At 51.7% G+C, this 15,047-nt stretch overlaps 1 protein-coding gene and 1 pseudogene across 4 annotated transcripts in view; both read left to right on the top strand.

Moving 5' to 3' along the window:
- Positions 1 to 7,934: 7,934 nt before the first annotated feature.
- Positions 7,935 to 8,257, top strand: LOC115855520 (E3 ubiquitin-protein ligase RBX1 pseudogene; annotated as a pseudogene).
- A 6,102-nt stretch (positions 8,258 to 14,359) lies between these two features.
- The window catches only part of SCARB1 (scavenger receptor class B member 1), a 79,101-nt gene continuing 78,413 nt past the window's right edge, over positions 14,360 to 15,047 (top strand). For 2 of the 4 annotated variants that reach the window (XR_009566317.2, XM_030859995.3), the window contains exon 1: positions 14,360 to 14,718. Coding sequence is in view for 2 of the 4 variants with exons in the window: in XM_030859995.3 (XP_030715855.1) it covers positions 14,593 to 14,718 (126 nt within the window). In the remaining 2 variants the exon portion in view is untranslated. The remainder of the gene's footprint in view (positions 14,719 to 15,047) is intronic. The other 2 variants (XM_030859999.3, XM_060310020.1) reach the window with 2 other exon arrangements.

The raw sequence follows: 15,047 nt of genomic DNA, 5'->3' as shown, positions 1-15,047 counted from the left end.
CCAGCCGCTCCGCGGCACGTGGGATCTTCCCGGACCGGGGCACGGACCCATGTCCCCTGCCTCGGCAGGCGGCCTCTCAACCACTGCGCCACCAGGGAAGCCCTCCACGGTGAGTTTTAAGAAGCTCTGTCTGCCTGCGGGTGGGGGATGGAGAAGACAGTTTAGGCCAGTTGGGGGATGGGTCTGTCGTCCAGGCAGGATGATGGTGTTTCAGTGATTCTCAAAGTGTGGTCTCCAAAATAGCAGCGTCAGTGTCTCCCGGGAACTTGCTAGAAATGCAAAATTATAAGCCCATCCAGACCTACTGAATCAGGCCCCCTGGTTGCGGGGGGCAGCTCTTTGGGTCCCCCCTACCACCATCCCACCAGGTGATTCTGAAGTGCCTCAGGTGTGAGAACCACTGATCTAACCAAGGCAGTGGAAATGGTGCATTCATTTGCGAGTGCTGCCGTAACAAAGTACAACAACCTGGGCAGCTTCAAACAACAGAAATGTGTTTCTCAGAGCTCTGGGGGTCAGAAGTTGGAAACCAAGGTGTCGCATGCTCTCCAAAGCCTCTACCGGAGGAACCTTCCTTGCTTTTTCCAGTTCTGGTGGCTGCCGGCGTTCCTTGGCTTGTAGACCCATCACTCCAGCCTCCCCTGTGTCCCCTCCTCTTATAAGTACACCAGTCATTGGATTTAGGGCCACCCCAATCCCGGATGACCTCATCTTCACTTGATCACACCCGCAAGACCCTATTTCCAAATAAGGTCACACTTACAGGTCCTGGGGGTTAAGACTTGAACATACATTTTTTGGGGGACACAATTCTTCACTTGATCACACCTGCAAAGACCCTATTTCCAAATAAGGTCACACTCACAGGTCCTGGGGGTTAAGACTTGAACATATCTTTTTTGGGGGACACAATTCTACCCACTACAGATGGAGAGAAATAAAAGGATTTGAGAAATATCAAGACAAGCGAAATCTTAATGGTTAGCTGGGGGTAGGAGGGAGAGAAAACAGAACGAAGAGGAAAAACGACTCAAATGCTTTTACATCAATAACAAAGCCTGGGCTGACGCTGGTGTCTTGTTGCTCTCTGAATGAGTTCCTTCGGGTAGAGTTTCAGGAACTTGATTCCAGTATCTTAGGACCGGTAAACACCTTGCTGAAATAAACTCCTTCCCGCCTGAGAACCTGTCTCCCTTCCCTGCGGGGCAGGTCTGGGGAGAGAGGAACTGGAAGAGAAGATGCCCTTTGCCCATGGAGCCCCCAGCTGATTGCACTAACTTCAATTCAGGCCACACTTGAGAGCCAAAATCAAAATCAAGGTCACAGAGCCCGGGGACATCTGAAGCTGCTGCAGATCTCAGCGGCCTCAGAGGAAAGGATGGAATGGGAGACCATGGGCCTGTCTCCTGGTAGAGGAGCTGGGGGACCCGTCAGCGTGGGAGTCCCTCCCTCCCAACCACAGGCTGCACTCAAAGCATTTGTTCTTCTGGAAGATTCTTCTCCTCCCTTCTCGCAGTCCCCAGGAGTTCTGATCCCCTGGACGGCTTGTGAAGACCCAGATACTGGGCCTCGCCCTAGAGTGTCTGACTCAGCAGGTCTGGGGTAAGGACCAAGAATTTGCATTTCTATCTTGTTCCCATCTCTCAGAACGGAGAACCACAGCCCGAGATGAATGGCTCTGAGCCCCCGTTGCACGTGGGGGTCACACAGGGAGTTAAAAACACCAACCCCAGTGCTGGACCCCGGACCCCGAAAATCTCCGAGAACGGGGCATGAGCTCTGACTTTGAAGCCCCCCAGGATTCTAAAGGTCAGCTAAGTTTGAGGTTGACACCATTCCCTCACTATGATTGGCTGAGAAGTGGACACATGACCAAATTTTGGCCAATAAGACATGGGGGTGGTGTGCCGGGGGACTTCCGGGTTGATGGCTGCCAACTTGCCTTGCAGCAGATGCTGGGGCAGGAAGATGGAAAGAACGTGGGTACTCAATGATGTCCATCCTTGACCACGGAAACTGAGAACCCCAAAGCTGCTCCGTCTCAGGACTTCCCCCTTTTGTGGAAATAATAAATGTCTTCATTGTTAAACGGCTCAGGTTGGTGCTTTCTAGTACTTTCAGCCAAAAGCATCTCAATGGCTGCAGGTGTGAAACCCTCTGGCAAGTAGCCAGCAGCCGCAGTCAACAGCTTTATTGATTTACTTATGCGGTGAATGTTTACTGAGTGTCTTCTATGTGTCAGGATGGTTCTGGGTACTGGAGAGCATGAGAGAGGTCCCTGCTGTTGTAGAGCTGCATTCCAGCGGGGGGAGACAGACACAAAAGCAAGTCCACAAATAAACCAACAGAATAATTTCAGACAACGTTCAAGAAGGAAAATAGAGTGGTTTGCTGGAGAGTGAAGGAGGGTGGGGCTTCTCTGGGAAGGTGACATTTGAGCAGAGAACTGAATGAAGAAGAGCCAACTATGTGAAGAGGGGCAGGGGAAGGATTCCAGGCAGAGGGCACAGCAGGTGCAAAGGCCCTGGGGTGGGAGTGAACTTTGTTCAAGGAACTGAAATGTGGAATGTGAAGGTGGCATGATTATGCCAGCAGCCTTCAGGGAAGTATCTAAAAGCACACAGAAGCCCCACAGTCCAGCTTTTTCTCTCTCTTTCTCTCGATTTCTTAGGGCTTTTGTTTTCAGGTCCAAAGTGTGCTAGCGCTGGTTTGTTGAAATCTGAGTGGAGTTTTTCAGGCTTCTCTTCCTAACTCAAGAGAACCACTTAACCTCTCACCGTGTGTGGCCTGCTATACACTGGCTTTCTTCAATGAAAGCCAAGTGTTCGTGCTTCAGCCTAACTAAACGGCTCTGTCTGCAGCAGGTCCCCATCTGTTTTGCTGTTTCTCCTGACAGAACATTTTCTGTCCTGCCCAGAAAACTGCAGCTCCTGTCACGGCCCCTTCCTTTACAACACCCACCTTGTCTGCCTGGGGCCTGCCGATGCCTGGGGACACATCCCACAGCATCAGAGCAAGAGGACGGCCGCTGTGCCGCCAAGCAGGAGTGTTGTTGAGGCCAACGTTGGTACAAAGAATCCTTTAGGATAGAAAAGGCCTTTGCCCTTTTAAAAAATTCCCTCAACTGTAGAACAGCAAAGTTGCCATTTTCTTTCCTCAGTGAGGACACTGCTTCTGGACACCAGGTTGAGGTGTGTGCCGGGGGTGGCTGAAACCCAGGTCCAAGCAGGTTCTGGAAATATTCTTTGGCAAGAAATGGATGGCAACACCATTCTGCACACGGCTGCCAGCAGCAGAAACTCCTGTTTGGGCAGACATGGGGTGGTGCCGAGAGGGACCACAGGACACTCACTCACAGGGTTCTTTGTTTAACTGTGTTTACTGAGAGTTTCCTGTGAGCAAGGGGGACACGGTCTCACACAGGTCCCAGACCAGTGGGGACAAAGATATTATTCTCACACCACTGGGTCTATAATGCCACCTGCACCTGAGAAAAATGCTCTCAGGGAAAGGAATCTGCTTCTGGGAGGGTGTATTACAGAGGTCACAGAGTGAACCTTTTTCAAAGCAAACAGGATCGAGTTACTTCCTGCTTAAATCCTGCACTGTCTTCCCGTTGCCCAGGTATAAAGCCCAGACCCCTCTCCAGGGCCCACAAGGCCCTGCAGCTCTGGCGCTGGTCCAGGTCCCCCACTTCTCCCCCTGCCACTCCCTGAGATGCAGCCTCCCTAGCCTCTTGTGGATCTTCTGATGTGTTCAGCCTGTGCTCACCCCAGGACCTTGGCGCGTGCTATGCTCACTGCTCTAAGCACTTTTCACAGGTCCCCACATTCTCCCTCAAAGTCTGGCTCCGATGCCACCTCCTCAGAGAGGCCTCCACTGGCCGGCCCATCTCAAGTAACTCTCCTTACGACGTCTTGTTTTATTTTCATGGCACTCTAATTTTACCCAGCCTGATTGCTTATGTCTGTGCCCCCCACTGCTATGAAAGCACCACAAGGGCAAAGACATTGCCTGTCTTCACAGCAGGGCCCAATGCATGCCATGGTTTGTGGAATGAATGAATGAATGATTGAGGGACCTGACCCCATCTGGGCCAGCCAGTGAAGGCTTTCTGAATTGACATATGGTGGAAAAGGAGGGCCTCACCTCTGCTTTTTTTGGGGGGCCTCACCGCGCGGCATGTAGGATCTTAGTTCCCTGACCAGGGGTTGAACCCGTGCCCCCTGCAGTGGAAGCCAGGAGTCTTAACCGCTGGACCACCAGGGAAGTCCCACCTTTGCTTACTTTTTGACCTCACATCTCATATTCTCACCTCTCCCCTCTACCAACCTGAGATCTTTCAGTTTGTTTGTTTTATTAAATAAGCACGCTAAAGTTCTAAGGGCTTCACAGATAGGAGCTCACTTGGTTCACACCACAGCCCTCTGAAATAGGTATTATTAGCCCCATTTTACAGATGGGGCAATTGAAGTCCAGAGAAGTAAGTATCATGCCCACACGTGAGCCGAGATTTGAACCTGGATTATCTGGCTCCAGACTTGCTGTTTTTAATGACTATTCTTTCTTACCTCCAGGCTTTTCCCCAGAATGCTATCTCTAGGATTCTCTTCCTCTTCTCTAATTAGTTCCTTTTTCACCACAGAATCAGTTCTCATATCTGTCAGGGTCCAAGCCGGAAGGGGACAGTGCATTAGAACTGGGAGATTTTGAAGAGGTTTTAACACAGGGACTGTTTTAAAGGTGTGAGGAAAACAAAAGGAGTTGTGAAGCTGTTCTCACTCCTAGGGCTGAAGGTTGGAGGGGAGGGAATGACCTTGGAACCTGGAAGGAGAGGGGCTGCCTTACTTGGAAAGGGTCGTGGCCAGCCTGAGCATTTCTGTTATTTGTTGCTGCAAAAAAAAAAAGCAAAACACCCCAAAGGTAGTGACTTAAAACAACAAAAATTTAGTATTTCTTATCACCTTCTGGTTTGAATAGTTCTGGAATGCCAGGGTGCCGGGCAGGTCCACAGATGCTGGCTGCCAGCTGGGCTGGTGGCTGGGGGCATGGTCCTCACTCACGTGGCTTCTCCACACAGCTGCTTGGGCTTCCTCACAACATGGTGGCCGAGTTCAAGAAGGAGTGTTTTAGGAGGTGAAGGTAGAGCTGCTGATGGCTTAAGGTCCGCTCTTGGAGGCTACCTAGGGTCACTTCTGCCACAGTCAACCCGTGGCTGACAGAGGTCACAGTGTCAGCCCAGATTCTGGGGGAAGGAACATGGATTCTCAGTAAGCGGAGTAGCAAAGGAGCATGAACGGTATCTTTACTAAGAACATACCACCAGAGGAGGCTGGAGAACGTCTCATTTTCCCTCACTCAACTTCTTCAGATCTCCTACCTCCCCGTGGCCAGAGCCAGCTAGAAACCAGAGGACAAGGGAGGCTGCTGACCTGGCTTCTGAGGGTCACCTTCTTGGGGAAGACGTCAGGATGGAGAAGCAGAAGGTGGTCCTTGAGGGACAGAACAATATCCTGGCGTAGGACCTCCCACTCTCAAGCTCTGCGAGAACTCTCTCTTTTTCCTTTGTTTGTAATTCTAGACCTCTGTGATTATCTATTGTCAGTCTCTCCTCCAGTACGGTGAGCTCCAAGAGGGCTGGGATCACGGCTGCTTCGCCCACCACTGGATCCCCCAGCGCAGCACTGTGTCTGGCACAGGGTAGATGCTCAATGAATCTTTGTTGAATGACTGAGCCCTTCCTGATATGACACAGATCTCTTCCCTGGCTTTACCCCTCACCCCTGATCCATCCATCCCAAATACACCTTCCATCCGTCCAGGTCTCCCTGGCTTCCCCAACCCAAGTCACTACAACCCAGGCTGCGCAGGGCAACCTCATTCTCATCCTAGCAGAGCCACACTTTTTACTCTTGACCCTCAAGCAGCAGTCAGGGAGAAGTATTTTTATTCTTTAAAGAAAAAAAGGGAAATTGTCTTAGTTTGCTGTGTCTGCTGTAACAGAATACCGCAGACTGGGTGTCTTATAAACAACAGATATTTTTTTTCCTCATGGTTCTGGAGGCTCGAAGTCCAAGACCAAGGGGCTGGCAGATCCTGTGTCTGGCGACAGCCCACTTCCTGGTTCATAGATGTTATAGGTTCCCTGTGTTCTCATGTGGCTGAAGTGGTGAGGGAGCTCTCTGGGGTTTCCTTTATACGAGCACGAATTTCATTCAAAATGGCTCCAACCTCATGACCTAATCACCACCCAGAGACACCCCCATCTCCAAATACCATCACGCTGTGGCTTAAGATTTAACATACGAATTTTGTGTGTGTGTGTTGTGTGTGTGGGAGGTACAAACATTCAGTCTATTCTAGGAACAGACACAAAAGTAGAGAAAATCGTACCATGAACCTCCATGGACCCATTTTTCAGATTCAACACCTATCAAGTTTTTTTGTTACAGCTGCTTCATCCAGCCTCTTCACTTTCTCTTTTAGTGAATTATTTTGAAACTACTCTCAGTCACGATGGCCTTTCTCCCCTACATCCTGCAGTACGCACCTCGAAAATGCTTCACGTAACAGTTATCACCCCTTCAAAATTAGCAATCATTGAAAGCTTTGTTTTTTTGGTCGCACCGCGCAGCACGTGGGATCTTAGTTCCCCAACCAGGGCTCGAACCCGCGCCCCCTGCAGTGGAAGCGTGGGGTCTTAACCACTGGACCGCCAGAGAGGTCCCATATATTTTTTTTATTTTTTGGCTGTGCCGCGCAGCTTGTGGGATCTTATTTCCCCGACTAGAGATTGAACCTGGGCCCCGGCAGTGAAAGTGCAGAGTCCTAACCACTGGACCGCCAGGGAATTCCCTGAAAGGTATTTTAAAATCTAAATCAGATCACTCTGATTTTGGTTACTCTTCTGCTATGAGATCTCCACGGCTAAAATTGGAATTCTTTACCATGGCCTAAGAAAAACCTAACAATTAATTTATTGCACAAACTTTGAGAGTAAAAGGGGGAGGGTGCTAGTAATAATCATATTGGGACAAGAGATATAAACTGGACGGTCATGCTATCTGAGGCGCCTGCCCTTCATGGCACTGTCTCTGCTTACCTGTTCCTTGAACAGATGGGACATCTCCTTGCCACAGGGCCTTTGCACTTACTGTGTATTTTGCCAGAATGTCCTCCCCAGTCTCACCCTTCTGGTGTCACCCCTCCACCCCCTCATTTCTCTGTGGTGTTACCTCATCTGTTTCTCTCACTGGCACTTTAGCATCATATAAAATCCTTATTTATTTGCTTAGGTGTGTTTTGTTTTGTTTTAAAATCTCTCTCCCCTGCTAAAACGTGAGGCCAGGACAGAGGGGACCTGTCTGTCTTGTTCACTATTCTATCCCCTGCCCGTAGCACACAGTAGGCCTGGCACAGTGTGGGTACCGGGTGAATATCTGCTACATGAATGGATGGATGGATGTTCATCCCTGCAGGTCCGGCGGGGCCAGGTGACCTCAGAGGAGCCTCCTGCGTCCTGGGACTGGAACCATCCTCACGTCTCCAGCCGTCTGGGCTGTGGGAACAGGCAGAGGCTTTTCTCTTGTGATCCGGCAGACACAGAGCAGAGTTGTTAGCTCCTGGTTGCCAGCTGAGCCCTCCCACACACTTACACCTTTGAGATGGAAGGTGGTTTTGCGTTGGAGACTTAGCTCTTGCCAGAGAGACATACATGTCTCAAGTCCTGAGATGCGGGGGCAAAGGTGAAGTTCAACTGGCAGCTTTTAGTGAAGGAAGACGTCTGGAGACTCCCGAGGTGGTGGGTGATTCTGCAGGGAGTCAGGGTTTTGTAGGGGCTTGGCTGAGTCTCCTAGGGGGTGTGGTGGTGGTGGTGGGACTCCGGAGACCTCCACTAGCATTAACATGCACACAGCTGCGAGGGTCTGTGTGTTTCCAAAATGGCGGCGGTGATGGATGTGGATACCTGGGGTGGCACCAGCATCAGTGCAGGCAAGAAGCGCTTTGACATGAAAAGGGGGAAATGTGGTAGCCCTCTGAGCCTGGGATAGCGTGGTTGGTAACTGTGCCACCTGCAGGAACCACGTTATGAATCTTTGCATAGAATGTCAAGCTAACCAGGAGTCTGCTACTTCTGAAGATGCGCCGTTGCATGGGGGAGTTTAAGCACTTCCCCTGCAACTCCTGCTGCCTCAAAACACGGTAGTTGTGTCCGCTGGACAAGAGAGAGCGGGAATTCCAAAAGTATGGGCATTAGAAAAAGAGCATTCTTTGATCAAGCTCAACTGTTTTGTTCTTCATTTAATGACCTGCCCTCTGTTACTTAATTGTTCAATAGAACTGTGTCTCTCCTGCTTTGTCTTTTCAGTTTGCTCTTCCTGCAGCCCTAATGTACTCTGTGTCAAATAAAATCTACTTTCCTAAATTCTAAAAAAAGTGTTCTGGGAATTCCCTGGCAGTCCAGTGGTTAGGACCCTGTGCTTCCACTGCAGGGGGCATGGGTTCAATTCTTGGTTGGGGAATTAGGATCCTGCAAGCAAGCCGCCTGGCATGGCCAAAAAAAAAGGATTGTAAAAAAAAAATTGCAGGAGTCATTTTCACCTACTGAAGAAAAACAGCTCCTAAGAAGTCATTTGCATCAATGGGATATTACAGCATCTTAAAGAGCATCTATCCAGGCACACTCCTGCCGCAGGACCTTTGCACTGACTTGTTGCCTGGGCCTGGAAAGACCTTCCCCAGATATCTACGTGGCTCGTTCCTGCACTTACCTTAAGTCTTTGCTCAAATGGCATCCTCTCACGGAGGCCCTCCCCCAACCACCCCATTTAAATTGCAACCCTGCCCACTGGGGGCACTTACCCTGTTCTCTTATTTTTCCTGCTAAATCATGTATCATCCTCTAACACAGTGCAGTCCAACAGAAATGTGCAATTAAAAAAAAAATTTTAGCGGCAGCATTTTATTTTTTTTTTGGCTTGTGGTATCTCAGTTCCCCAACCAGAGATCGAACTCGCACCCTCAGTAGTGAAAGTGTGGAGTCCTAACCACTGGACCACCAGGGAATTCCAGTAGCTGCATTTTAAAAAGTAAAAAGAAACAGGAGAAATTAATCTCAGTAGTATATTTTTAATTAGCCCAACATATCCCAATGTTGTCATTTCAACGTGTAATCAACATCAAAATGTTGAGATATTTTATGATCTTTATTTCACAGTAAGTCCTTGAAACCTGGCGTGTGTAGGACACAGCAGCTCTCACGTGAACATCATTTCGAGTGTCTTGTCGCCGCGCGTGGTCAGTGGTTACCATATAGGGCAGCGCAGCCCTGGCATGTTATAAAATTTACCCGTGATTATGTTCACCATTTATTGATCTTGCTTGTCTGCTGGAATAGAAGATCAGCAAGGCTTTGTATGTTCACTGCTGGGTCCCCAGCACCTAGCAGAGTGCCTGGCGCATAGTAGGTCGATATCGGCTGAATGAATAAGAGCAGCGAATGTGAACTCTGGGTCTGTCTTCACCCGGTGGCGACCTAGGTGGCAGACGTGGCCAAACGTGATTGTTTCCTCTTCCTCGCTGGCTTTTTCTTTTTTCCCTGTGCTTTCTCTCACTCTCCCCAACTACTTCCTCTTTCCCCTCTCTCCACTTTTTCTTCAGCAAAGAGAGTAATGATTCATGTCTGGGCTCTGGAGCCAAGCGACTTGCTTCCATCCCTGCCCTGCCACTAACCAGCTATGACTCTTCTGAATCAAGCCATTCAGCTTCCATGCAATACCGCTCATGCATTGCCCCAGGTGGTAATAATAATTCTCCCTGCGCTGAGGTGGGGTGGACCAGGTGTGGCAGCCTGCAGGCAGTGATGATCCCATGTAAGGGTGGCACCTCGATAAGTGTGTAACCAGGATTAGCTCATTTAATCCCATGACTAGGAGGTGGGCGCTGTTGAGATGATCTCTACTGCATAGATAAGGAAGAAGCCAGGGCACAGAGAGGTTAAGCAACTTGCCCAAGGCCACACAGCTATGTAACCTGGCTGCAGGTTCTTAACCATTGGGCTCTTATAGCTGTTGTTTATCAACGCCTATTGATTAAGGACCTACCGTGTTCCAGGCACTGTTCTAGGAGTTGGGGATACAGCAATGAACAAAATAGACAGATTCCTGCCCTCGTGGAGACTTTTTCATTCCAGAGGAGGAAGAGAACCAATAAAACAAGCAAATACAGGAATAATGTAGTGTTGGATGGTGGTAAGCATAATAGAGAAAAATAAGACAGGGCAGGGAGATGGGGGGATTGTGGGTGTGGTTGTAATTTGAGAAGGTTGATAGGAAGGAAGTCTTTGCTTTGAAGATGACATATAAAGAAGGACTTGAAGGAAGGGAAGGTGACCACATGGAGGTTTGGAGAAGAGTGGTTTAGCAGAGGGACCAGTAAGTGCAAAGGCCCTGAGGCAGGGGCAAGGCAGCAGGTTTGAGGAACACCTAGGAGGTGGAGCAGAGTGGGCTGGGGGAGAGGGGGACGCGAGGTCAGGGAGATGAGGGTGACCCACAGAGCTCACAGAGGGGGCTGTGGTGAGGACTTGGGCTTTTACTCTGAGTGAGGTGAGAACCACAGGAAATATGCTATACTTCACATAGCACACAACCCGCTCGTGTAAAATGTACAATTCAATGGGTTTTAGTCTATTCACAGAGCTGTACAACCATCCCCACAATCAATCTTAGAACTTTCCGTCACCCCAAAAAGAGCCCTTAACAGTCACTCCCGATCCTCTCTGCCCCCAGCCTAGGCAAACACTACCCTGTTTTCTGTCTCTGTGGATTTGCCTGTTCCGGACATTTCATGGAAATGGAATCATACTGTATGCGGTCTTTTTTTTTTTTTTTTTTTTTTTGCGGTACGCGGGCCTCACACTGCTGTGGCCTCTCCCATTGCAGAGCACAGGCTCCGGACGCGCAGGCCCAGCGGCCATGGCTCACGGGCTCAGCCGCTCTGTGGCATGTGGGATCTTCCCGGACCAGGGCACGAACCCGCGTCCCCTGCATCGGCAGGCGGACTCTCAACCACTGCGCCACCAGGGAAGCCCTGTATGTGGTCTTTTGTAACTGCCTCTTTCACTTAGGGTAATGTTTTCAAAGTCATCCGTGTTGCAGCATGGATCAGTACTTCATTTTTAAATATTAAATAATATTCCATTGTGGGATATTTCACGTTTTATTTATCCATGTGTCAGTGGGGGGTATTTGGGTTGCTTCCACCTTTTGGCTACCGTGAAGAGTGCTGTCATGTACACATTTTTGTGCGGACACAGTTTTCATTTCTCTCATGTGTACCCGGGAGGGGAACTGCGGGGACTTATGGCAACTCTGTGCTTAGTCTTTCGAGGAGCTGTTTCCAGACTGTTCTCCACAGTGGCCGTGCCATTTTACAATCCCACCAGCAGTGTATGAGGGTCCCGATTTCTCCACCTCTTTGCCAACACTCCTACTAACTGTCTTTCGATCGTGGGAGGGTTTTGAGCTGAGGAGGAACGTCATCTGACTTGGTGTTTACAGGATTTCTCTGACATGCACGTTGATAATATTTTACTATCACTAATCTTTCTTTTCCTTCTGCATCATTGTCTTGCCTCATCCTGGCAAAGCCTCTCTCTGAAACATGATGAAGTCTTTTCTCTGGCTTCTTAGGTCACCGCCCCCTACTCCCCCAGTGGATGTGACTCCCCACAGCGAGGTCACGGCTGGTCATGTGTCTCAGACATCCTTTCATCTCTGCTTTCTCTCTTGTCAAGTGACAGTGTGGCGTGACATGAGAACACTCTTGCCGTGGCCTTGGGGGCTCTCTTGGGTAAGCATCACGTACATTTGGACCTTGAAGACTTGAAAGTTAGATTGGGTGAGATGGTCAAGGCGAGCCAGTCCTTGCTGAGGGAGGCTGGGTATCAAAGAAGGGGGTGGCGTCAGGGCGAGCACAGACCCCAGATTTTAGTTACTTAGTTAATTCCCAAGAACTACAAAAGTCAGCAAACATAAAACAATCCCCACAGCTGATGGCCGCTGAAGGCCTTAAGGAATTCAATGAAATTATATTAATTAATGAATGAGTTGGTTGATTAATTAAAGGTTAATTATTTCAAGCCTTTATTGAGTATGTACTAGGTGCCAGGCATTGTTCCAGGTGCTGGGGTTACATCCACTCGCAAAAACAGACCAGCTTCTGTCTCTTGGGAGCTGGGGAGAGAAAGAAGTAAACAGATAAACGAATAAGACAATTTTAGATAAAATGGGGTGATTTGATAGAGAGTGACTGGTGGGTTGGGACTTTCATTTTGGACAGATTACACAGGGAAGGCCTCTCTAAGGAGCAGGCTTTGAAGTGAGACCTGCAGGAGGAGAAGGCGTCAGGTGTGGGGAAGTGTATTCTAGGCAGAGGGAACAGCAAGTGCAAAGACCCTGAGGCTGGAAAAAGCTGGGGCTGTTTAAGGAACAGAAAGAAGGCCCAGAAGCCTGGGGTAGAGAGAACAAGGGGCAGAGGTTGGGACATGGGGGCAGAAAGGTGAGCAGAAGCCAGGTCAGTTAGGACCTCGCGGCAGCAACAGGAACAGCTAGCCTCATGGTGCTCTCACCTTGGGGCACTATTCTACGCACTGGCACATCTTCCCAACTCAGTGAATCCTTGCGATAGCCCTTGGAGAGAGGCTCTTATTATCCCCTTTGACAGGTGAACAAACTGAGGCACAGAACGGGCCAAGCCACTTTCCCCAGGACTCTAGGGTAGGAAATCCTGCAGCATGGACTTCTTGGAACCTGTCCCCATCTGACACCACAGCCGCCTCATCTAGCCACCTTTGCCCCAGCCATCTTGATCTAGGTCAGGGGTTGGCTCCCTGCTCCCGGTACCCTGGACAATGTCGGGTCTCCCAAGGGGAACACAATGCCAGGCAAGGCTCTCTGGCTAGTCACAGCAGGTGCCTGATAAATACTGACTCAGGCCAGGCTGTGTTGCTTAAGTGTGGGCCTGGGAGAAGGCTGCTTCCTTCCAGGGTTGAAGAAGAGTTTCAGAAGGCCTCATTCTGAGCCCTCAGGGACTGGCCTGCCTTACGCAGGGGCTGGGGACACTGCCCTCCTATCCCTGCGTGGCCCCCACTAGAGACTGAGGGGACTGGTCTACATCAGGGATCCAGAGGTCCAGGTGGGGTGGAGGGCTGCAGGCATTAGGAGCAGGTGGGCTTGAGGACTGCAGCGGAGCACGCACCCAGGTTTCATTTTCTTGGAGCACTTATCTGCAATCCATCGTTCATTTGTTCACTTGCCAATCGTCTGTTTCCCTGTTCGTTAGAAAGCAGGGGCTTGGGTTTGTTGACCTAACCCTCTGTGCCTATTTCCTTATCTGTAGAACGGAGTCGCTGTGGGCCAGGCACTTAGCACAAGGACCCCACCTAGAAGGCTCCTCGCCGATTCATTCTAAAATGTTCCTTGGGAGCAAGCGTTCCCAGCCAGGCAGCGCTCAAGCTTTGTCAAGAGACGAAGCTTCTGCCTGGAGCATTCTAGCGCCTGGCGATGGTCAGAACGCAAGAACATATGAACGTGGAACAGGCCAGGTGGTGGCCCGGTGATAAGGGTGAGGGGTGAGGGGAGAACTGGCCGCTATTTTATTTCACACAGGGTGGCAGGGAAGAGCCTTTCTGATAAGGTGGCGGAGCAGTGGTGAAGGAAGCAGCCGGGCAGATATCTGGAGGGGACAGAATTCCAAGTCGTAGGGGTACAAGGTCCTGAGGCGGGAGTCTGCTGGGCTTGTTCCACGGAGAGAGAGGCTGCAATAGCATGTGTGTGCGCACACGCGGGAAGGTGTGTGTGGCGCCCTGGGGGGAGAGGAGGTCGCAGAGCTGGGGGCGGGCGCTCTGGAGTCCCTGCCAGAGTTGGGCAATTCGTACTAAATACGAACAGTGACGACGCTCAGAACAGAGGAAGTGGGAGGGGAGGAGAGGAGAAGAGGGGAGGAGGAGGGTCTGGGAGGCAGGGGGAGGAGGGAGAGGCGGGGGGGGGACGAGGAGACAGAGGAGGAGGGGGGAGAAGATGGGGAGGCGGGATCAGGGACAGGGGTGAGCGGGGAGCAACTGGGAGCGAGGAAGGGGAGAAGGGTTACGAGGTGGAGGGGGTCCAGGCGCAACGTTGCACGTAGCCCAAGCGAACTCCGCGCCTCCCTCCCGCGGAAACGGAAGCTAGAGCTTGGGGCCGGTGGCCGTGGCCCCGCCCCAATCGGACCATCTCTCCGCGCCCCGCCCCGGCCACGCCCCTTGCTAGCTTAGGCCCCGCCCCTCAGCCCCCGTCCTCCGGCGCCCGCCCAGATGCTGGCGCCCGCCCAGATCCTGGTGCCCAGGGCGTCCCGGGGGCGGTCCGCCCCGGCGATGGCACATAAAACCGCTGGCCACCTGCCGGGCCGCTCCTCCGTGCGCTGCGGTCCGGGGCCCGCCGTGCCGCTGCGGCCCGCGTCCGCGGAGTCGCTGCTTCAGTCACGTTCGTCCCCGCCTCGGTCCCTCCACAGGCGCGGAGCTCCGCGAGCACCGCGCGGGCGCCGGGGCGCGCAGACATGGGCAGCCGCTCTAGAGCGCGCCGGGTGGCCGCGGCGCTGGGCTTCGCCGGGCTGCTGTGCGCCGTGCTGGGCGTTATCATGATCGTGATGGTGCCCTCGATCATCAAGCAGCAGGTCCTCAAGGTGGGTGAGGGGCCCGGCCGGAGGTCAGTGCACGCGGGCCCCTCAGGGGCTGGAGGGCGCTGGGCGCCGAGGAGGGCCGGGTGTCCTGGGCCGGGGCCCCTGAGCACCGGAGAGCCCAGAGGGCATGAGGAGGGGCAGCAGGCCACCTTCCCAGGAACCTCCCCGACCCAGGACGCAGGCTGAGTTTGGGGGCCAAGGAGGGCATCCAGGGCTTTTGCTGGAGGTGCAGGCCCGGGTTGGGGAAGCCTGAATTAGAGACCACCTGGGAGCCTGACCTCACCCTAAGGGTCTGGGGTCCGAGGCGGTCCTGGAGTGTGGCCACGTTTCTG

Source organism: Globicephala melas, chromosome 13, assembly GCF_963455315.2.
Source record: "Globicephala melas chromosome 13, mGloMel1.2, whole genome shotgun sequence".
Taxonomy (NCBI): domain Eukaryota; kingdom Metazoa; phylum Chordata; class Mammalia; order Artiodactyla; family Delphinidae; genus Globicephala; species Globicephala melas.
The sequence above is the reverse complement of the archived record's forward strand: the minus strand, read 5'-3'. Positions and strand labels throughout refer to the sequence as shown.